The sequence below is a fragment of the Corvus hawaiiensis genome, chromosome 2 (assembly GCF_020740725.1).
Source record: "Corvus hawaiiensis isolate bCorHaw1 chromosome 2, bCorHaw1.pri.cur, whole genome shotgun sequence".
NCBI classification, from domain to species: Eukaryota; Metazoa; Chordata; class Aves; order Passeriformes; family Corvidae; genus Corvus; species Corvus hawaiiensis.
In genome coordinates, this window is record NC_063214.1 from 89,774,180 (window position 1) to 89,797,814 (window position 23,635).

The following is a 23,635-nucleotide window of genomic DNA, read 5'->3' on the forward strand; positions in this document are numbered from 1 at the left end:
ATCTCATTTTTGAGAGAATACAGAAACATTAACTTTATGGCATAAAAAGCAACTCTCATGGCTTAAGGAGAGAAGAAAACCTTCTCTGGGTTTACACTTGGGTCATGACAGGAACTAGACTGAGACTTTTGCCTTTCATAACTGCATGATTTCTAAGCATCTTCTAATCAGAGTAAGCTGCACATGCTGTAGAGTCTCCAGCTATATTTTACAAGTGTCCTCTAGTGTCTGTGTCTCTTTCTTTTTTTCCCAAAGCAAGACCTAAATCCAAAAAAGTCTATTTCAAAGTTACACCATTCTCCTCCTGACACAGTGTACTTCTAACACAGCCCCCTGAATCTCTGGGCCCATAATTTATAGCATTTAGCTGCTTTTCTCTCTTGTTTGTCTTAAATTGTGGGCAACATTTTGGTTCCAGTGAAGGTGCCTCACAGATCCTGTGCACAGATGATGCAACTACCACACTTCAATAGCTCTGGCAGAACAAGTCCAGTGGCTTATTGTGTTTATAGTGATGTTTACCCTCCCTCCTCCTTTACTTGCTAGCAAGTACCAGCAAGAAACCTACTTCAGTGTATGCACTGGCTCAGTGATGTGACAGAATTCAGCAAGTCTTCAAAGGACCATGCCCCTGAGTTGGTCCCAGTGACTAGTTTACTCGGTGCTACAGGTTTTAAGTTCCCAGTGACTCCAGCTAAGCTAGTGACATTTCTGGAAATTAAGTCCCCAAAGCTGAGATGTCTTTACAACACACATCTCCCGCAGACCTCCAGGTCTTTTGCTGGTCAGGTAGAATACCCTAAAACATGGTGCACTGACCCTGTCTCAGGCCAGTTGGATGTGGTCAGTGCCTGTCGCTCTTCATGGGCTCTACAGAGACCTAGGAGGTAAAGGTGATGGTGAAAGGGAGGATAACCTTAGAATGTATTGCAATTTGTTTATCTATATCTGATTATCTGATTAGACACTTTAAAAGTCTATTTATTTGAATGGGTTTTGTACTGACCTCTTTGGCAGATGTAATAAGAAAAGAAAAAGGAAATTACTGTTTTACCTGGATTTTATCTGGAATTTTTTTTTTCTTGTTTGATTGTCATTATTCCTACAGTGTTCCTTGCTCCTAAAGTCCAGGCTGTTAGGTCTTCATTTACATTCTTCCTTCAGCAAAGGCTTCTTCTAAAGGACTCCCCAAACCAACTCTTTAAACTGAACACTAAACAAAACCTGGTTATTGGCACATAGACACTCAGGGATAGAGGGTTTTCTTTAAAACAAAACAAAAAGAAATCCCCAAAACCAACCCCAAAAATCCTCATTTATTGGGATCTTTTGCATAGGGCAGTGCTTACATGGGGGAATTAATCTCTGAACAGGATGATCACTTAATACCCAATTGATGGTGGGAATCTCTACCATCTTCTGTTGAACCAGAAGAGACTCCTTCAAATGTAAAAACCACCTGGAGTGATGTGTCCGGTTCAGGGGCCTCCAGCATAAGAAGGACATGGACCTGCTGGACCGAGTCCAGAGAAGAGCCATGGAGATACTCCGTGGAGCTGGAGGGCTGGAGCACGTCTTCAATGGAGACAGGCTGAGAGAGCTGGGATTGCTCCACTTGGAGAAGAGAAGGTTCTGAGGAGACCTAATAGCATTTTCCAGTACCCAAAGGAGCTACAAGGGAGTTGGAGAGGGACTTTGTACATGGACATGCAGAGATAGAACAAGGGAGAATGGCTTCAAACTGAGAGTAGGTTCAGATTAGATACAAGGAAGAAACTTTTTACCATGAGAGTGGTGAGGCACTGGAATGAGTTGCCCAAAGAAGTTGTGGATGCCTCATCCCTCGCAATGTTCAAGGCTAGGTTGAATGGGGCTTTCAGTAACCTGGTCTAGTGGAAGGTGCCCCTGCCCATGTGAGGGGGTTGGAACTAGATGTTCTTTAAAGTCCCTTCCAACCCAAACTGATCTGTGATTCTATCTATGAAATTCTTAAGATCCGGCTGACCCGACTGCAGTAGCCTGTGTGACCCACTGCTGTCAGTTCCTGTAGGATACAGATAAACTGCTTCCCGTTGCACCTGCACATGAAGGGATACCCTGTCAGACCATTCCCGTGCCTGCAGAAGCAGCTCCTGCTGGCTGATTACAGATGTTTTATCCATGTACCATTAGGTGCGTGCTGCAGCCATCCCCTGGCCCGGGGGCACGGACACTCCTCTGACACCTGCTTTAAAAACTGGACTCGCCTGGAAGAAGGTTTTTTCCCGGGGAAAACCGGTTTGTGGTCTGTGGTCAGGCAGCCAGCAGGCGGCAGCCTGAGCCCGCGTACGGCTTGCAGGAGGTTTCGCCACAATGTTACGTGGGTTTTTTTGGTGTTGTTTTTTTTTGTTTGTTTGTTTTTTTGTTTTGTTTTTTGTTTTTGTTTTTATTTTTTTTTTTGTGGTTTTTTTTCATCTTGTGGACTTGCAAATTGTCTCCTCTCTTAAACTGTTTGAATGGTGTCTGTACAATAAGCCGTTGAACTCCGTCCATGCACCCTGTGAGGCCCCTCAGCTTCCCTCACCGCCCCTCTGGTGCAGACCCACCTATTCCAACCCCCATTCCAATTTACACATTCCCTTCCCCACTCAGGGCTCTCTAGCCCAGCCACCACCTCACTGCAGTGAGGGACCTCCATCCTGCAAGGCCTCCACTCCCATGTCTCCCCTGAATTCTGTGGGGGTCTAGAGAATGCCAGTCCCCAGAAGGCAATGCCACTTCTCTAGGCTCAGCAGCTGCTAGATTACAGCAGCATCAGGAGACTGGGGACTTCACCCGCTGCAGAGGCCAAGTTTGGCTCTAAGCACAGCAAGATTTCTCCTGTGTCCTGTTCCACTCAGAGTCCTCAGGTAAAGCTGTGGTGCTGGATTCCCATCAGCCCTTTGAGCAGCCCAGACACTAATGAAGGTCTTATGTGCACCAGGGGCTGCTGCCTTAACATAGCAGTAAGGTCTGAGCTGCTGGGTTTGAGCAGCAGGGTTTGAACAGCAGGGTATCATCTGTAAGGTCTGCTCTTGCTGAGCCGGCAAGTCCCTAAGCGCCTTGTTCCAGCTCAGGCTGTCTTCCACCTGCCGGAAGGCACTAAAGTGCAGCAAAGACCATCTTGCCCTGAGATCTAGGGTGCTGCAGCTGGAGTCCTCAAGGTGCTGCAGCTGGGTCCCTTTTTCACATTCCTGGACACATGAATGTCCATCCCAGACCAACAGCATGGAATGTGAAGTCACAGTGAATAGCTCCACACTTCCCCACATCCAGTAGGTCTCACCATGGATTGGGAATATAAACTGCTCTCAGGCAAACACCCTGCTTTTGACTAAGGAAATGCAGCAACTTGCTGAAAGCTGCTAAATTCTGCCAGTTTGCAACTGTGGAATTTGAAACACTTTAAACCCCAATGAGACAGAGAATGTGAGGTATTAAGGCTTTAATCGTTGGGTGTGCCTGAGAGCCACCACCTGAGAACAGCTCTCTTGGGGACAATTTGAAACCGTTTCTTCTTGGGCAGACCAATGGAGACAAAGCTTCTTACAGCCCATCCCCCTGCTTCCACTTGCTAAATAGCCCTCTATGCAGCCCTGGGCCAAGAACTCATGGGGAACAAAAGTGGGGAGTCTTAGACAGGAATCTTAGGCAGGAACTTCATGGAGTCTTAGTTATATGTTTGGTACATAGTGAGAAAGGTTTACCCCCAAGGCTCCTCTTGCCACTGGTGGATGGCAAGAAAAGACAACCCCGAAACCATGGAAGAGTCAGTAGTGACAATCTGCTGTGGGCTGTCCTACAGCCCCACTCTGTACACCATGCTCTGTTGTCTTCCCATTCATGCAAGAGGTCTGCTCTGCACAGCTTTTTTCTATGCAATCCCTAGTGTCACCCTATGAGATAATGGGGATCATATATGTAGGATAGGCAGGGTTTTGTAGAAAACAGTACCACTGGAATGTACTGTGAAATCCTGGATGTCAAAGGGATTTCTTACACTCTGTATATCCAAACCAGCCTTGCTGCCTTCCTACAGCTAGAAACACTTCCAATTTATAAGAGAAAATACACCAAGTAAATACAAGGAGTTCTTGATTGCACATGACAACATTAGATACCACAGTACCTTTTTTTACTCAAAATAAATAAATAAAAATAAATGTTTTGGCAACAGTATTGTGGGAGCATGTGTGTGTGGGTGATTTTAGATTGTAACTCTAGGGGTGGGTTTTCAGATGAGTTTTCATCTCCCTGTCCCTGGAATGGCAGGGCCAGAGTTATGTGTGTCAATGGCCATGTGAGGATAAGCCTGTGGTGGGGGGATTTCTGAGCTGCAGTACTGAAGCCTTGCTCTGTTTCTCTGGGCCTCAGGCTAAGAACAGCAACCCTCCTCCATGCTGCTGTGACCACTTGCAGGTGTCTTTGCCACAGGAGGGACAACATCAGCTGTCTGACTTGTAGGGAAGCTGTTGGGAGATACATGCCTGGAGGGGGATGTAAATATAGAATATATGCATCCCTCCTCGGCTAGTAAATTTTTAGAATTTCAATTTCTGCCTGATAACGGGAAGGTGACTTAGTGCAGAGGAAATATTTTTTTTTCAGTCTTGGTGGAAAAAGGCTTTGATAATAAGATGAGCAAGACAGGAAGCATTATTTCTGGGCATTACCTGGAGCAGATGTAATATTTCATAGTCTCATGGACTCTAAGATTAAATTCTTAATTTTTAAATGCGAATAGCCTCTTAGATAAAATAACATAACCTGTTGATCTTATTTGCACCTAAAAAGTTGAAGAAAAAATCACTTCTCCACTACTACTTTTAAAGTGGATATTCAGCTGCTTGGACTGTGACAAAAGGGATGAAAAGGGATGACAAACATGGCTTAAATACTGTATTAGCCCTCTTATTTATTTAATTTATTTGTTAGCACTGTATTAGCCCAACATAAGATAGGTTATTGCTGGACCAATTTCTAGTTGTGGCTAAAAAGCTCTTGCTGTTGGGTGTGCCTGAGAGCCACCACCTGGGAACAGCTCTCTTGGGGACAATTTGAAACCGTTTCTTCTTGGGCAGACCAATGGAGACAAAGCTTCTTACAGCCCATCCCCCTGCTTAGTTCCAGAATGTACACAAAATAGACTTTTCTTGGGTAAAACCTCTCCTTAGTTTCCCATGATAGCATCTCACCTATGTCTCATTGCTGATGGAGGCGTTGCAAGATAAGAGAAAAGAAAAAGAAATATAAGTGGAGTTCTGTAACTACAGAGAAATGTGATCATTTGAGAATTTCTTGAATGCACCGGTATCTTAGAAGCTTAGATACCATGGAGATAGTTGCCTTAGCAATGTTTTAGCCACATAGGCACTCCCAATCAAACCTGCCTCTCGTGGCAAATGATGCTGTGTTACTTTTTTCTTTTTTTTTTTTTTTTGCAAAGCTTTTGTGAATGTACAATAAACCAGTTTATGGGTTTTTAACTAGATTTTCTCTCAAGCTTCTTGTCCTTGACATTCTTTTATTTTTTCATTGATGTTAATTCTGAAAATAAATGTCTTTCTAGCTAAGGCTTTGTACATATGAGAGTCTGTCTGATTTAGTCCCTGTTCACCTCAAGATAAACAAATCCCATTTATGGGGTGAGAAAGGATCAATTTCAGAGGTCGTGTTCAGGTTTTTGTCTTTTAAAAACTAGCACAGCCTGAGTTGCTGTAGGTTTAACATTTCCACAGCATGACATCATTCCAAAATCTGTGTATTTTCACAGTAGGCACTCAGACAAACCAAATGTTATGAAAAATGGAATAAGTAGGCAGATATCTCTATTATGATTTGCAGAGTATCTTAGTAAAACCAGTATGTAAATTTATAAAGTGAGATTGAAGACAAAAGCAATTATCTCCTCTAGTTAGAATTGGAAGTATTTGCATTTCAGAGTTATTTATTTGGAAGGAAGACAGTTTGGAATTTTAGAACAGGTTACCAGAGGTGACAATAAAGTGTTGGTGGGACAGTGGTGGCCTCTGTTTTCCCTCCCAACACCTCCCAGCTTTAGATTCCACCATGCAGGAGTGGCAAACCTGTGTTTCCAGGACTTTCACTCAGGATTTTGTCTTTGATCGCAAAAGCTCTGTGATTTTCAGGCCTTGGAGAAACCCTGGAGACCAGCTCAGTGAGAGTGTGTTTGGTTTTACTTCATCCAGGTTTGTGCTCCTTACACCAGGCATCCCAGGACAGGTATTATCCCTTGCAAAATGAAGTGTTTTTAGTGTTTCTTGGTGTATGCTAGCCATGTCTAAACATGGGAGCCCTGTGAAGGCAATAGCTGCTACCTTCTTTCTTTCAGTTATTTACCACACTCTCCCTGCCTTCCCTTTCATTTTATTTCCTTCAGAGAAAACCAATAAAGCACAATTAAGAAAAGTCTTATTTATGTTGATCTTTTCCAGGCTGTTAATCATAGTCTCACAGAGCAACTCAGGTTGGAAGGGACTTTGAAAGACCACCTTTTGTGGGAGCCTCAGTGAGAACATCTAGCCTGTTTAGTCCTGTCTTCAAAATCTCCAGTGATGAGACCTCTACCTCCAGGGATGTTGTTGCTGTTATTCTTACTGCAAAAAATGTCTTTCTTGTATTGAGATGAAACCTATCCTCATGGAAATCATACCCATTGTCTCTTTTTTTCTTTTGTGTGGCTGCTTGTGAAGAGAGAGCATGTCCTCTTTATAGTCACCTTTTAACTACTGAAACTACAACGAGATCCTTCTGTTCCCAAGGGGGAAAATACTTAAATCCTCTAGTCTTTTCTCATAGAGCAGATTCTCCAGCTCTTTGATCATCTCTGTGGCCCTCCTTTGGACTCGTCCAGTCTGTCCATTTTTGAATTGTGGGGACCAGGACTGGGCACAGTACTCCAGTTACTGTGCAGTGATGGGAAGAGTCAAGTTTATCAATCTACTTGTAAGGACAGGTGAAAAATATTAGGAGATGAGAACTAAGGGCATTGAGAATAGAAAGAAATAGAAATGCAGGACTGGGGAAGGGTATGCCACCTGGGGAATTTCTGATTTAGATTTGGTTAGCAAGCCTGCCTTTACTCAGAGTCAAGACCTGTGTTTGTGGTAGCTTGTATATGCAGTCTTTTTTTTTCAGTAGCATCCATTCCCTTCTAACCTGCAAGGGCATGAGAGCTCAAATCTGCACAAAATCATAATTTGCTGTTTGTCATTTCTGTTTCAAGTGACTTCTCCCATCGGGACTGAAGCAGAGCCTATTATTGTGCTATTTTTGCCCCACAGCTCTACAGGAGTACCTAAGTGTCGTGTGCTGAGATCTCTGCAGGGAGGAGCAGGTATGTGCTCTGACAAGGCTGTGCTCCCCCACCAGAAGGATGTTGGAGGCTGACGGGCCTGTTTCCTGAGTTCTTGCTGTCCTCTGCAGTGGCTTTGGCACTTTATGCTGAAATATTCCCATGATTAAACTCCACAGCATGTGTTTAAGACAGGCTGATCTTTAATTTCGTCGTCATGTCTGAGTTGTGCACTTTGTGGGATTCTGAAGTGGTTTTTATTACTTTTCACGCTGAATTTTAATGATGAGAACATAAAAGCTTTTTGACTGTTATGCACTATTTTTTTTTGTTATAATCACCATTAATAATCTTATCATAAAACCTCATTTTCATCAATGTTTGATTCACATTTCATAAATGCCTCTGGCAACCGCTGGAATGGCACACTCTCTTTATAAAACTCAAGTACCTGCTCTGCTTAATGAGGATCCATCATCAACAGCAGATCTGCAGCAGGACAGGGCTGTCTGAGGGAGCACAAGGGCTGGTGGAGAGCGATGGCTTCTATGAGGCTGCTGCCACCACAGCTACTGGAGAAAAGCTGTGTGGTGGTGCTGAAGCAGTGCTCTTGTAAACTGAGAAGATGTTCTGCAGCTGCGACTCTTGTGCCACTGATGCAGAGATGATTTTGGCCTATTTTATGGGATAAGTCAGTGCAAGTCACTGGGAGATTTGTGGGAGGAAATCATGGTAGACATGGAAAAAGTAGAAGACCCATCTATTTATCTATTTAAGTGCTTATAGTGGCTAATTTTGACGTTTCAAAGATGTTTAAAACATTGTAATTGTTACTGACATAAATAAATGAACAAGGGAAATACCTAAAAATGCATTCAAAAAAATTTGATTGGCATTTTAAAAATACTTGTACTGCAGTAAACTTTGAGTCAGTTCAGTTTAATCCTAAGATACTTGTTTTCACTTTCTTTAGGAGAACGCCCCCCAGGGACAGATGTACTTGGATAACAAAGATTACAATACAGTTTCTATTCAACAAGAGATGGAGCTGAATCAGACATCTTCACATCCAACCAGTTTATCTGCAAAGGTGGCAGCCAAACCAGTGACCAGAAACTGCAATGAGCTGCAGTTATTAAAAGAGTATCCTGTCATGGTAGCGAGTCTTGGAGAGCCACAGACCCTGTGTGAAAAATCAGCAATAGGGGAGGATAGCTGCATTGCCCTGGGGAAGGATTTCACTCCTGTGCCCATGCAGGGAAGGTAAGAATAAGAACAAACAGAATGTTTTTTCTCCAAATCAAAATTAATTTTTGGTTTCCTTGCAGGATAGATACGTATGTTCATTAAGTGAATATTTCTCCAACTCACACAAAGAAACAAAACCTTAATGGAACATCAGAGCAGTTGTAATTGCCATGGAGGGGTCATGCATCACCAGGTTTCTAAACTAATCTCAGTGTTAATAGCCACCACGGGCCAATTTTGCTGTGTTTTCAAGATCAGACAATTGGCTTTTCTTCTCTACTTGGTGTCAAAAAACACACAGAGATAAAGCAGTTTTCACATCTCACCCTATACCTCTTTCAGAAAAATGCATCATAAAGACGTCACTACAGCTAAGGCTGCAAACCCTAAAATGGCACAATATAGCACAACTCTGACATCTGACACACCACACATCAAGTGGACAAGGAGTGTGTGCTCCTCATGCATCCTCTCCCGCATCAGGAAAGGTGCAGGTTGCTGGGCAGGGGTGTTAATCTTTCCTGTTGCAACAGATACAACATCAGCAATTCTATTTCTAAGAACTTAGAAATAATTTATAGACCCCAAAATATTTCAGGTGGATTTTGAAAGCTTTGAACCAGCAGCAGCCACAGTGAGTGGAAGGCAGTCAGGGTGGACGGTCAACTTTTTTGAGTAGTTTTGGGAATCTTTAGAGGTGACTTGACAGAACCCAAAGTGAGAGAGAAGTGCTGTACCTAATCCAAACTCCTGCAGAGCACAGGCCTTGAAGTGCTGCCTGGCAGTGTCTGCATTGAGCAAGGCTTACACTGCAGTTGTGAAGTAGAGTGTCAGCACTATATCTGGAACCCGGATGCTGGAGACCTTTGTTGTGTGGCTACAAATCAGGAAAATCATGTCATGTGGGAGATGCCATCCTGGGGGCTCCCCACAGTTCTGTCTGTGTTGGTCACATCTCTGGTTTGGTGAGCAGGGCTGAGATCTGTCCCATGCCCCTCCATCTCAGCTGGAAAGAAATGTGCTTGTCTTGGGAAGAAAGGAAGTTTTGGGCATTTTGGGGCATTTCCCTGACCTGAGCAAAGGACAGTCTGGCTAGATGGATGAGTTTTGCTGTTCCACTTACTTACACACAATGTAAGTATGGCATAGAAATCTACAGCAAACCCAGTCAACGTTTTAATGTGCATCTGAAAGTGTTTCCGTCAGAGTGAGAACTGGAAATCATTATAGCTATGCTTTCTAAATATTAAAAAAGTTATCAAATTATCATCTTGGTCAAAAAAGCCCTATAAATCCTTCAGAATTTTTTTTTTTTTGAGGATTCTTTTGTGCTGACTAAAATTTTATGGACAGAATCAAATCTTGTAAAAGTTCTTCAGTTCAGTATGTGAAGGGATGAGTTAATGTCTTATTTTGAAAGAGCATGGTAAGTACAAAATATATGTGAGGATGGGGGGAAGGCAAGGGAAGAGAAAGGAAGTACCGAGTGCATCTGAAGACGAGGTTTTTCTTTTGTGAATTGACACCTCTGTTCTGCTACAGCTGTGTTTGCCAGTGCTGTTTACTCACTTATTTACCATCCTGGCATGTGAGCAAAATCCACAATTGTATTCTTATGGACCAGCTTTCACCATTCTGGCTAAACTTCTTCCTATTATTTTTCAGTGAATGATATGAATTTATGTAGCAGTGATATGCAACTTCTGTGAACCTCTGAAGTGCCAGAGATGAAAAATACTAGATCATGGGGGGGCCTACCTTCCTGTAAGCGCAGGGAGTAACTCCAAGTCTTTTGCTGACACTGTTAGTGTTGAGTAAAGTGGAGTCACTGTGGGTGATTTAGGGAATAGATGTACAATTGAATAGCCATAGCCATGCCCATGCTTCCTTTCAGACAAATGTATATCTAATCTTCTATAGCAATATATTAGGGTTCAGGAAAGGATCTCTCAAAATTTCTTCTTGTTCTCTCTGCCTCTTGCTCTTCCAGTATTGATTTGTTTTTGGTTTTGGGCATGGAGATTAAATTTATCAGTCTCGCCTTAGCATGTGTTTTAACCAATGTACATCAGGTGCAGTAAAAATACTGATGTGACCTGTATGACCACTCTATATGAGCAATTACCCTTAAATCATACCCAACAAAATGCAGATAAAAGCACGGATAAACCTCTGCAGAGTCACAAGTTGTTTGATTAGTTTAATTAGAATAAGAATTAGCTTTTAATGTAAATTGTTCTTTTTCTTGCAAAGAAAACTACTAATGATTAAAAAACGAGGAGACCAAATCTTTTTTTTTTTCCTCCCATAAAATGGTTCACTAAATTGGCACGTCTGTATGGTTTGCTTTAATGCATCTACTTAAATTAAATTGCTGAATTATCTTTCAGGATAAGATTCCCAGGTTCTCTAAATTTTTCAATTGTACACTGAGACAAGACTTTCCAAAGAATCTATTTAATGGAACAGGGGATTTATCTCGGTCTCTAAAATTACCTTTAAGAAAGTGTTCTTGAGTTAAGCAGGGCCATTTACCCTGGGACAGAGATGTCCACCCTATTTTGGACTGAGCATTTCCTTTTGATTGTAGCACAGTCCTGCAGGTATTTTGTGGTCAGTGTACCTATTGGGCTGCCTGCCTGTCAGAATGCCTTCTCATTTACTTTCCGTGTTGAAGAGTGATACCTTCTGACTCCAGGTTTTACTGCATTGCCTTTGGCTCTCTTGGCTCTGTGTGAGGAGGTCTGGACCATCCACCATGGTCACTCTAATGATCCTGTATTTCCAGAGCATCCTTCCCCAGAAATAAGCCTGTCTGCCTTCTTGTGAACAACATACTTCCTTCAGTCCTACTTGCTGTGGGCAGTGTAGGCATGACTCTCTGAAGTGGACCATGAATGAGTTCCAGTGACATCTTGTTCAGTTGGAATGCACCTGGCCTAGGCATATGTTTACACTGACCTGTGGTGTACTTTGGTCTATCAGAAATGCAGCTTTTAAAGTACTGAAAAATGGCAATGAAGTCTGCATTTTGATTTTTCATTTGTCTCAAATTCCTCAGCCTTTTAAACAATGGCTTGACCGGGGTCCTTTTCATTACAGTTACATGAAAGTGGCTTTCACAGTCAATGGACCTTGGTCCAAGCCACCTTCATGAGCTCCTTACCGTGCAGGAAGATTCCACACTGCTTGTGGCAGCATGGGCAACACTCTTCATGTCAGCACTGTCATCTCCAAAGACACAGGCTACTCCTTTCCATCATGTCTCTGTACGTACAGAATGTGGCCCCCAAAAAGGCCCTTTGGTCTCATCATTATCAGTGCTATTTGCATGGGAAGACCTTAACAGCATGGTTTTATATGAACCAAATCTGAAATCCTCCTCTGTGATCCACAGGAAGCAGGTTTTGTTCGTGTGATCATCAAAGGCATCTATAGAAATGAGGTGAACAGTAATTCTTAATTCCATGTAAGCAATTACTTTGCATTACTCCACTGAAGTTATATTTGGATGAACTTGGCCCTGGAATTTTATGGTTATTTAATAGGATAGTCCTTAGAGGACTTTATTCTTTGTGCATCATTAAGAAGATCCATCGACAGGATAACAAAAATAATCTCAATTTTTTTTTTAGTCTGCTTGAAAATGTATTTCAGCAAGCAAAACTATTTCTTTCAGCATTTCTCCCTCAGTTTCACTTACATAATATAAAGTAAAAGTAAAAACAATCAACCAAATCCATCTCTTCCTTTGCCCTGAATCTCTGGCCTCAGGATCAGTAGGGAGATTGTTTTGCAATGAGAAGGTCAGTGATAAAAGTGTCTGTTGAATCCTTGGTTTGTAGCAAAACAGCAGAAAGATTGCAATTGTATTTCCTGTTAGCTGGAGAAACTGGAAGAGGAGACGGTATTGTATAGTGAGAAGTCAGTATGAGAGTGAAGTTATGTCTTTAGCCATGAGGGATTATAAATCTCAATTTTGATTTTTAATTATGTTGATGTATTGCTAAGTTTAAAAAATGTTTATGAGATTTAGAATTAGATGTCAAGAAGACATGGTTGCTGTCTAAATAAGTAAAATTTATGTGACAATTTAAAAGCTTCTTTAATTTATGTGACAATTTAAAAGACGGGGAAAACACTAAGGGAAAAAAACCCCATGAAAACAATAAACCTTTTTTTTTTTTTTTTTTTTGTGCATCCTAAGGCTAATTTTGATCTTTGGCTATTAGAACAAAATGGGATCATTTTCTGTTTAACAGTCAAACAGAGAAAGCATCACTTTCACATCATAATTGCATGTTTGTGTAGCAACCATTCTGATTTTTTATGTCAATCACACAAACATTAGAGAAGAGTCCAGGACAGATAGATGACTTCACAGCAAACCACTACCTTCATCATTCTCAAGTGACTCCTAGTTATCTTGCTTGCTGCCTGAATGATGGCATTTCTGGCTTTCTTCCCATTTCTTATCCATAGTGAATATTTCTGAGGTTTGATTCCCCGTGAGGATTTTAAATGCTATGACACTGCAGTAAAAAATAATACTGAAGAAGTTTTAAAGTCTGATTTTGCTAATTGATTTCATTTGGTTCATTTGGTTTTAGATAGACCCTCTCAAACATTTACTGTTTACATGGAGACATGTGACTGCAACACAGCTTATCATGAGCAAACTGTGTAGGGGCATGGAACTGCTGAGACTCTCAGCTGAGATTAAAGCTCCCTGCTGTTGCCTACACTGTATCATAAAATACCATTCAAAGCCTGAAAACTCAAAAGAAGCAATAAGCAGCTCTAGCAAAACTTTAGGTTGAATGGTAGGAAGCACAACAGAAAGACCATATTACGCACAATAGGCAAATAAATAAGTTATTGTGGGGTTCTGCTGCCCCATTCTAATTTGCTATTCTGCATTTCCTGGGAAAAAGGTATCTTGCAGTGGTAACAGAAGGAAGACTGAAACGTAGTTGTATGATGTAACTTAAGGAGAAAGTTTGACTTCATTTGAGTAAAAGAGGCGTGTTCAGCAAAAGACTGATTTTGTGACATAGTTTCTGCTGTTAATGAAACATACAGAAACAGGCCTCACTCATTATAAGTTTCTCTGTATTCAAAGTTTTTAAATTTCATTGTTGCTTTGTATTATTCATCATCGCAGGTCTAATTTCTTATAATTATTCACAGTATCTCAGATTGGTCATATACTACAATTTCTGTTCTGCCGTTGACAGACTAAAATCACAGTGCTCCCATGTAGCCACTCAAATGCTTTTTACTCTGACAGAACATTTTGTAAACAAGAACCCACCATTATTAATTTTTGTTTCTGAGTGCTCTGTTGAAAGAATTAGGGGGTACTAATTAACTGCTTCACACTTTTCCAACTGTCAGGCTAAACATTGAGCTTAGCACTCAGTGAAAAATTTGCAGTGTACTAACCTCCAGAAGCCAAATGTTTCATTTGAGTGCCTGTGACATTCCACAAAGCTGTTGAATTTTGCAAGCAGCTGCTATTTTCCTAATAGTTAATAATATGGTAACGTGGGGTTTGTCTTTGTGAGACCTCTTAGGCCAGTTGTAGAAAGATGCCGGTCACATACAAGATTGGACTGGACAGCACTTTCCTTGTGCAAACCTCTGCTTAAATAAGGAAAGGCTTTTAATGTCAACAATGATTTTTTTTACATTGAAGACTTAGAAAAGAAATGTGTTGCACAGGGCCAGTCACAGTTGAGCAGGAGGGCATGCCTGGGGCTTAAATAGCTGACATGAGGAGTAGCTGGCCGTCTATGATGAAGCAAATAACTCAGACACTCAACATGTCACCATGAAACTTTTTCATTGAAAAATTGGTCTGTGTGCTTTGCTCCTGACTGATGTGCATGTTTGCAGGTGGCAGCTCCGACATAATAAACGATTTACAGAAATCATAACTTTTCATTAGCAGCTGGAAAGTTACACTTATTAATAAGATTTCAGTTTTGTCCCAATTTTTCTGCTGTATAGATGTGCAAAAGTTTTATGTGAGGAAGAACAATTGAGTTTTCATGGACAGTGAGTAGGAAGAAGGAAAAGAAAGCATTGGAAATCCATGGTCCTTACATATATTACTGCATCAGGTGGACATGCATATAGGCAGCCACTGCAGCAATTTTTTTGGGTGGTAAGTGGTCTGCATGATAACATGGCAACTTTTCCGTGGGCCCAGGCTCTGCAGTTGAAGGGTAGAACAAGACAAGACCTGAAAGTGAAGCCAAAATAATTGAGAAAGGGAATGATGGGGAGAAATCTAATGCTTGACAGTAAGTTTGGGCCTTTGAAATTTAAGGTGTGGACCTCAATGAGCCTGAGGTAGAGCAGGAGCCCATGAACTTTGCAGAGCATAGAGGGAGAGGACATCTTGAGAGGGAGAGGGCATAGAGGGAGAGGGCATCTTGATTTCACGGTCTAATCAAAAAAGAAGTAATGCTAGTGGGGGTCACTTAATGTAATTTTTCAGTAGGAAGTGGAAATACAATCTCTGCTTTGCTCTGAGTAGTATTAAATACACATTTCCTAATTCTTGGTAAGTGTATGGGTCCATGTACATCTGCCAGACACAGTCCATCGGCCAGACTCCAAGACAATATTTTTTTTCTTTTTAATGTATTTTTAAAAATATTTAATGAAACATCAATTAGAACAGCAACTATAACTCAGATATTCTATTTTATAAGAAAATTTCCTGATAATCAGCATTGTTTTGTTTATATACTCTTGATTCTTCTTTCCAATGACTATTATTTTGTTGAAAATATAAGGGTCTGAAGGGAGAGGAGAGGAAGGGTTTGCAGTCTTTAGTCTAATAGTCAGGGTGATGAGGTGAGAGCTTGGTTAGCTTAGTTCATACTGAACATTTGACCAAAAAAGATTGCCTCATTCTCTGCCCAGACTGCTGGGGAACTGCTGCCAGAGGCGGAGAGAGGACTTTGAGACACAAGTGGAAGGAGAAGCATTTATATGGACACATACCAGTAAAATGCAGAGGCAGTAGGAGTAGTGGGAAAGATGAATGGAAACTCTTCCATGCAGCTAAAAAGGGTCACAGGGTGAAGGTGAAATGCAGTGTGAAATATGGAGTGTGAGAAGGGTGACTGAGCTATGGATTGAATTAGGTAAAAGCAAGTTAGCTCTGTGGTTATAAGCTAGACTCTGATGCAATCAATCCACAGATATGAAAAAAAATTTCAACTCCCCCAAAGCTGCAGTTAACAAGAATATGAACTTGTCAGTCCCAAACCTTGAAGCCAGACAGCCAAGTTAGCAGCATTCCTTGCTTACCCTGAATATCTTGCACTAACAACTACTTACAGCTTGGTCTTTCAAACAAAAGCAAGACATGTTAACAAGATAAAGACATGGAAGACTATGATTCCTCACAAAATAAAACAATCTCACCCCACAAGGGGGTACAGAAAGAAATACTTCCTTCCTTCCTTCCTTTCCTTCCTTTCCTTCCTTTCCTTCCTTTCCTTCCTTTCCTTCCTTTCCTTCCTTCCTTTTCATAGCTTGCTGTTAGAACCAGATGTTTTAGAGCATAGTTCTGCTGGTGATAGGGATCTTTCAGTCTGCCCCAAACTTTAAATCTCTCTCTCATTAGAATTAATTGCCATCAGAGTGTTTTGTCCTTTTGTGTTAAAAGCACTGGAAATCTTTCCTCAGCTGCAGCAAAAATTTCCCGGACAGCGGTGGTCATATAGTAAAGAACTGAAGTTCATGTTAAATTGAATGTAGTTGATGGAAAAACAGATTAATGTAGATGGGAGAAATTAGACAGTGAATTTAAAAAAAAGAGTCACAGTCTGTAGTCTGGCAAATCATATGGCTTTTTAAAAAAACCTGCTATACATAAGGAGCTCAAGTGATTTACTCTCTGAAATACAGCAAAAGCTGTATTCTGATAAATGAGTCACCAAAATGCTTACAGACAGTGACAAAGCAAGCAATTCTCTGCTTGATAGGGGCTAATGGGGCTGCAGGGGCAGCCTGCAATAATTGTGCTAATGGACCAGCAGCAGTCAGAGACCATGCAGAGCTCTGCCCACAGCAGGTCGGAGCTACATCAAGGACAGCACCATCAGCTGGAGTCAGGGCTGTCAGAACTGGATGGGTTCAGAAGTAATGCACTTGTGTTCGTTTTTGCTTTTTAATTTTTTTTCTTAGCTTATTTTTATAATATTTCTTTTGGGCAGGGTAAAATACAAAACAGATTGGCACTTACAGCCAGTTTTAAAAAGTGGAGCAGAAGCTACTGAGTCAGTACTGTGTGAATTAGCATCATTCAGAAGCAGCTGTGAAAGGCTGAAGGCTTCACTCACTTTCAGAGCTTTTCTGTCTTTTCTGTGCTAGTCACTAAGGACAGCAAACACAGTCCATCTGCCATTCATTCCCTGGTACCCTTGAGCAGAGTTTCTGTAAGGACTCCCTTGCCTGAAGTGGAGCTCTGGCAGTGGGGGAGTATGAAAGCATCTCACTCAGATGGCCACACTGGCAGTCACATTGAACTGATATGTCTGGCAGGGCTTTTTGCTCTTGGTATTTGAGGAGGAAACACTATGCTTTTGAGCAATTTACTGTAAGAAGTCTAATCCTGAGTAGGGTAAGTAGTGACTTTTCCTCCCACTCTTGTGGTCTTACACAATTTATTTTTCTCTGCTGCCAAGAAAACAAAAAAGTAAAAGCACTTTCAAATACTCTTTGTTTCTAATCTTCCTAGAAGTGATAAGAGCAACTCTACCTCCTCAGTCATGTTAATGACATGGGACCTGCAATCCTCTTTAGAAGTCTATTGACAGCTGGTTCAGCATATAAACCTCTTACATTGGAAAGGATGAACCTGAATTTAGTGAATCTGTCTGCTAAAAGGAAGAATAAACCCAGAACGAGGGTAACAAGGAATACCCTTCTGTTTTCTCTGATGTGTCTTTAATTGTGTAAGATAAAAGGGCTATGTTGTAATATTATATGAACGCCTGTTTTTTTGTTGCAACCATTGGCAGCATGTATTTTCTTTGCCAAGCTACACTGTTTGCTGTACATTGGGCCTCCTAGTGGTTTCCAGTGCAGGCCAATGAAAACAAATGCTCTACAAAGTGGTGCAATGGAATTAATGCATTTTAGACATTATTTTTGAGTCATATCGACTTGGCATATTGTAGTATGTGCCCAAAAATAGGCCAAACCAGAATGGTAGGAAGTAGTGATATTTCAGAGTAAAAACTTTGGACATCAGTGTTTGGAAAACCATTGTTTTTAACCATAAGTAAAATGGCAACGAGCACTCCTTACAAACCTGTTCCTAGTTGAATGGAAGTATTGAAGAAGATTACAGAGCCAGAAATATTCTGACTTGCCTATTTTGACAGAAGACAGACTGTCCTTGATAGAAGTGAATTTGTCATATGGATTTGTATGTATTGGACATTGTACTAATCACAGTTTTGAATCTATTTTTCTGTCAACAAAAGTTGATAGAGCTCTACTGATGTTGTTACACCTGTCATGCTTTCTTTCAGCTGGAAATCTGATGTTGTGAGGCAGAACACACAAGAACTCTACATCAAAAGCAGTTAACAAATGTACCAATCTATTTACAATTTGGAGTAGGACTGATCATTTAATTTTCTTGATATGCCAATCCAAAAATGTTTTAGGCTCAAGCAGATAGGTTGGAGAACAGACAATTCTGGCTCTTCATACTTCCTAAACTCTATATGAACCTGAAAATATTTAGGTCATACGTATAATACATTGAGGTAATCTAAATTAAGTCTTGACACTGGCTTCCTTATATGTAATGGAATTTATTTATTTGGATGCAAAATTAATCAGCTGGATCCCACCTGTACTGCATCTGTATCTCTTCAGGAATGAGATCTTCAGGGTGTCATGGTCTGTACCACATTTAGCCTTCATTAACAATAAAGTTGCAGGTAGGAGCACACTTTGTCTTATTGTGGTTACAGCATTAGGTTATTTGTTGCTGTCGAGGCGGGTCACAACACATATATACACTGACACCTCCAGGCAGTGGCAAAAAGCATCTTTTATTCTACAAAGCCTCTTGTATGCAGTTTCTTGGAACTCGTGCTGTGTCCCCATTGGCTTCTATGTTAACACCCCACAAAACTACTGGTTATTTGCAATTAACACCCACCTAAAACAAATCTAAAGTAAATAACAGCCTCCCCAGTGCAGCTGTGCATTCTTCATCTGTTGTTTTGGGTTCTTGCTTCTGTTGATGTTGAAACTTCTCATGGGTACAAACCAAATTCTCAAGGGTACAAAGTGGTTGTGTCCAAGTTGAGCTCTGTGAAACTTTCAGAGCAGCTTGTTGGTTTCCACAGTTATTGCCCAAAATAAATTAATATATTAACTGGAATAATACTTCAGAGCTGAGACTGCAGCCGTATCTTTTGCGATGAATAAAAAATGTTGATGGAGTCCATCCTTTCTAATCAATGCCCTTTTTAAAATTTGTCTGTGTGATTTTGTCTTAAGTTTGTTTAAGTTAAAATCTGTTCTTTTAGCTCTGCCATGTGTCATGTTATCTTTTCTCTTCAGCCCACGCTTTTTCCTAATGCTACTGGAGGAAATAATTCCTGTAGCTTCAATTCTTCCACTATTCTAATTAACTTTCATATTCCATAGCCTAAAAATAGTACGAAATGATTTTTTTCTCTGTGACAACCTGCTATGGGTCTCTACTTCTCATAAATGTTTTTTGTTTGTTTGTTTTTAAAACATTTCTTTTCAATTGTAGCCTACTTCTAGATGCCACGACTCAAATGAGATTGAATTATTTGAGCCCTTAACTGTTATTTTTGTGTAGAGGAACAACTATTATTTTATGTTGTTTCTTGAGGTGCAGAAGGGCTACTTCCATAATACTTTTAATAACGATGTCTGATTATGGGCACTTTAGTGTCTTTTTTTGTTTCTTTGTTTGCTGTTTGTTTTGTTTTTTTATTTTATTTATTGCCCTGCTGCCAAGAGTATCCACTTACTTGGCTCCTTTGCATTTCCATTTTTGTCAGAATATCCTTCAGTTTTCCTGCTATGTCACAGTCTATGGATAATTTCTTTTTGCAAAGTGCCTGTGCAGATGGTATTAAAAAGAGAGTTGTTGATGCAGTAACTATTGTCAATGATTTCTGGAGTTGTTTTATTGAAAAAATATATGCAAGAACTGTTTTGTTTGCACTTTTTCTTACATTTCAAGCTTTTCTTATTTGGAGGTGCTGTTGGTTCAAGAACACTAACCCTGTTTGATCCATTTGAGTAGATAATCAAATAGCTGCATAACTGTCTGGTTCAACACATGGTAAAATGACAAGAACTGCTTTTTAAACATTTAAATAGTGGTTTTAGTTCATCCTTTTAAGAATGCTAATGAGTGTTTTTGATTGAAAAATTAATAGATTATTCAGGCACTGTATCTGCTTGAGGAATCAAAACACTTGTAAAATTTCTTCTGTCTTTAACTGTCTATATTAGCTGTGCTCCACTGCATCTCTGCTGTAGAGAAGCTGCTGACATAGAGCAGCCATGTAAGCATGGGCTTTCCCCTTTTCTGCAGATAATCCCTTGATGAAGAATTTTCTTTTTAAGTCAGGGGCACTGACACTTTCCCTTTTGTATTTTCTTTTTCTTTGGGAGCACAGAATGAAGTTTTATTTATGTAGCCTCATTTTTGGGTGGCCAGAGATTTTCATGTGTATGTGAAGAGTTATTGTCCTATCGATTTTTCTGATGATCAGTATCCAGGATTATTTAGCTTTGGGATGGTGCTAATTTTTAAAACATACATAACAAATATTATCACATATCTCATGAGGAATATGCTATTTCAGGAACAATATGGAAGGAAGTCACCTCTGTGAGACTATGGAGTAACCAAACTTATTCCATTCTGTATAGGGTCGAAGTAAATGTGGTGTACGAGAGGAAAGAGTCTGGCATCTGAGTGACAGGGGGGGAAGAAGTGTATGAAGAAATATGATGTCAAGTTAAGCTATATTTCAGGAACAAAGCCATCTGCCATGTAGGAAGAGGCATTTCCTTATGAACCCTGAGAGGCATGATTTTGGTTTTTGGCTTTTCAGTGCACAGCAGCATGTTCTTACCTGGAGAAGGTTTAGAGTTTATATCAGGAGGAAGGGAAGCTGAAATGGCATTATTATTCTTTGTTTTTGTCATCAGTTTCCCCACTTTAGGAGGGACTTGCTGAGTATAATTTGCATGCTACCCTGAAAGAGACAATCAAATTTTCAGAGTTTCTTTGGAATGTGTTACTTATAATCCTCAGTGTTTGGGTTGATTTGTTTGGTGGTTGTTTTTCTTCCCCTCCTTTTTACTTCGAGAATTTCAGTTGAATGTGTTTATGGACTCTGATCTTGTGTTTTAAATTAGTCTCCCCTTGGTCAGCAAAGAATCAAAAATCTGTGTTTCAAAACTGCTTATTAATACAGATTAGAAGCTCCTTCTCTGACATTGTAGACTTGAGGGTCTAAATAGATAAGGCCTTTTAAGGCAGAAAAAGATGTCTGGTAGCAAACCAGAACCTAAGGCTATGGCATGAAGTTCCTGAGACTCATAAACTGCGTATGTTAATTCGTAACAGCAATCTTAGTGAAGGGCTATTGTGGGGAAGAGCAGCATCTTTGTGAGATAAAACTGCATTTATTCTTGAATGATTTCACTGAATATCATCCAAATATAAGAGAAAATATTTTATTGTTATGATTTGACTTTTTATTTTGTTTGGTTTCTTTAATTTGTTCCTCTGAGATTTTCAATACTTTAAAATTTTTTGTCTCTGATATAACTCAAGGTGGAATGCAAATGACTAGTTATGTGGAATTACTCTGTTTTGGAAGTTACTTATTAGGAAGTTATAAGGAAATCATGTTTGGAAGGACTTGTTAATAGATTTTTTTGTATGCTTAAGCAACACTGAGTAACTTTTTTGAAAACTCTTCTGTATGAAAAAAGAGATTTGATCGAAGTGCAAATAAAATGTGCATGAAAAAAGTACTTTTTATTACACTAATATAGAGATTATTTGTGTAAGGCTTATATATTATTCAGTGAAAAAGTCTTTCTGTTGCTGCAGAGGTTCCTTGTATAGACAACATGGGAGATGTGGAGGATGAAAATGATTTGAAGAGATCACTCTCTTGCCAGTAACTATCCTAAAGCAGACTTTCAGATGGCAAAGCTTATACGAAAAACCTCAGTGTCTGATGCTCAGCCAGAACATGAAAAGGAATTCTTAGTATCTCCATTGTAATTAAAATAATTAAAAAAAGTAAATATAATGGAAGGACTTCCAAGTGAAAAAACATCTATTATTTTATCAACTTAATACTGTTATTTCAAAACATGACAGCTATATCTCCCACTAGAAAGTATTTATCTGCAAATTTTACTGCTGTTTCTTCTTTGTCTACTTGGTCTCAGGCTCCAGCTTTGAAGCAAATTTCAGCGTTTTTGCTGGGTCCAGTCCACCTAGATCAGAATCTACATAAAGGCCACATAAAATGTCCCAGTTATATTGTAATACCTGACTATTTAACAGATATGAGTATGCTTGAACTTACCTTATTTCATTTTATTGTGACCAAAGGAAAAAATACTAATCCCAGCAAGCTTACAATAGTTTGGATCCATCATATGCGTTTTTTTAAAACAAAGCTTAATTTGATGACAACTTGAGTTTTTTTAAGCTGTGTGGTGGCCTGCCTCTGTAACACCTCTCCAGGCACAGAGATCAGCCACATTTTCTCATGTTGTTAATGAGCTTTTTTTTTTGGTAGATGTCTGGCTTTTTTTTTTTTTGACTCTAAGGAATGGAGACACCTTTTTTTTTTTAGTGACAAAGTCTTTTTTTATCCAAAAGTTACAGTTTGAATAATCTTCTATCCAAATTCTTGGAATGAAACATATGGAACTACAATTTGCAAAGAAATGCTTAAAAAAGGAAAAAATAGATTCTTCCTTACGTGATCTCTAAGCATAGCTAACTAATTACTCTTTTCAGCCTCCAAAACTGGGGTGAGTGGCATAAGAATACATCTTAAGACTATACAAGGCCAGAAGAATCAATGCATGTCACAGCTTGTCAGTACATTGCTTGGATTAAGGAAAATTTTATCCAAATAATCCTGCCTCACTGTTGTGTATGAAGATGTTCCTTCATCTGGGAAGTGGCCAGTAATCTTGTTTTAATAGTGCATCCTTTTCTTGCATAATTCTTGAATTCAGCTGGTCTGTAAGTAAATCTTCCTGCTGCAACATATGTTCCCCCAAACCTTTGAGACTACAACGTTCTATCACTTCAATGCTTGACGAATAACAACCTTCTCTAGAGGTGGTTACATCATCTAGTTGTATCTCAGACCTACTCTTCTGTTCATATTTCCATCACCTAAGCACCCCATACTGCATCTTTAAGAGAGTCTGGTCAGATATAAAGTTAAAGCATTAAGTTGTGACCACTTTCTCAATGTTTGAGATTTTTCGAATTCCCTTATGGACTAGAAAAAAGGTGTGATCCGCCTTTATTTATCATAAGTTCAGTTAGCAGCAGAGCTAGTTAAGGTAAAAGCCAAGGATATCAAGGAAAAATGCTAGCATTTAAAAGCCAAGTCTGCAGAATATACTGAAGTGTCACAAGTGCAGTCATGCTTTAAGTGTTCCTGATAAATTTCCTCCCTAATGCAGACTCATTTTTCAGTATACCCTGCAGCATTTGCAGATAATAGCTCTTAACAGGTTATCAGTGTAATCCATAGAGATACTGGGGGTTTGGAATTTGGACCACTACCCATACTGGCTCCTGATACCTTTTTCAAATTTGCAGCTTTCTGGCAGCTGCTAACAGCTAAATTCTTTTAACAGCATCTGCTCCTGAAATTTATTTTCTCCTTCAGACTGTCTGCAGTTTTCCATGTGGTCTCCTGTAGCTTTCCAATTTTCTTTGCTGAAGCAGAAAAATTAGAGGAAGAA

General features: G+C 40.0%; 1 protein-coding gene across 9 annotated transcripts in view; it reads left to right on the forward strand.

The window, feature by feature from the left end:
• The window catches only part of OCA2 (OCA2 melanosomal transmembrane protein), a 190,801-nt gene that overhangs the window by 18,349 nt on the left and 148,817 nt on the right, over positions 1–23,635 (forward strand). For 6 of the 9 annotated variants that reach the window (XM_048324885.1, XM_048324895.1, XM_048324938.1 and 3 more), the window contains 2 exons: positions 7,323–7,375; positions 8,307–8,596. In XM_048324885.1, the coding sequence (XP_048180842.1) occupies positions 8,328–8,596 (269 nt within the window). In that variant the 5' untranslated portion in view covers positions 7,323–7,375; positions 8,307–8,327. The remainder of the gene's footprint in view (positions 1–7,322; positions 7,376–8,306; positions 8,597–23,635) is intronic. The other 3 variants (XM_048324919.1, XM_048324910.1, XM_048324876.1) reach the window with 1 other exon arrangement.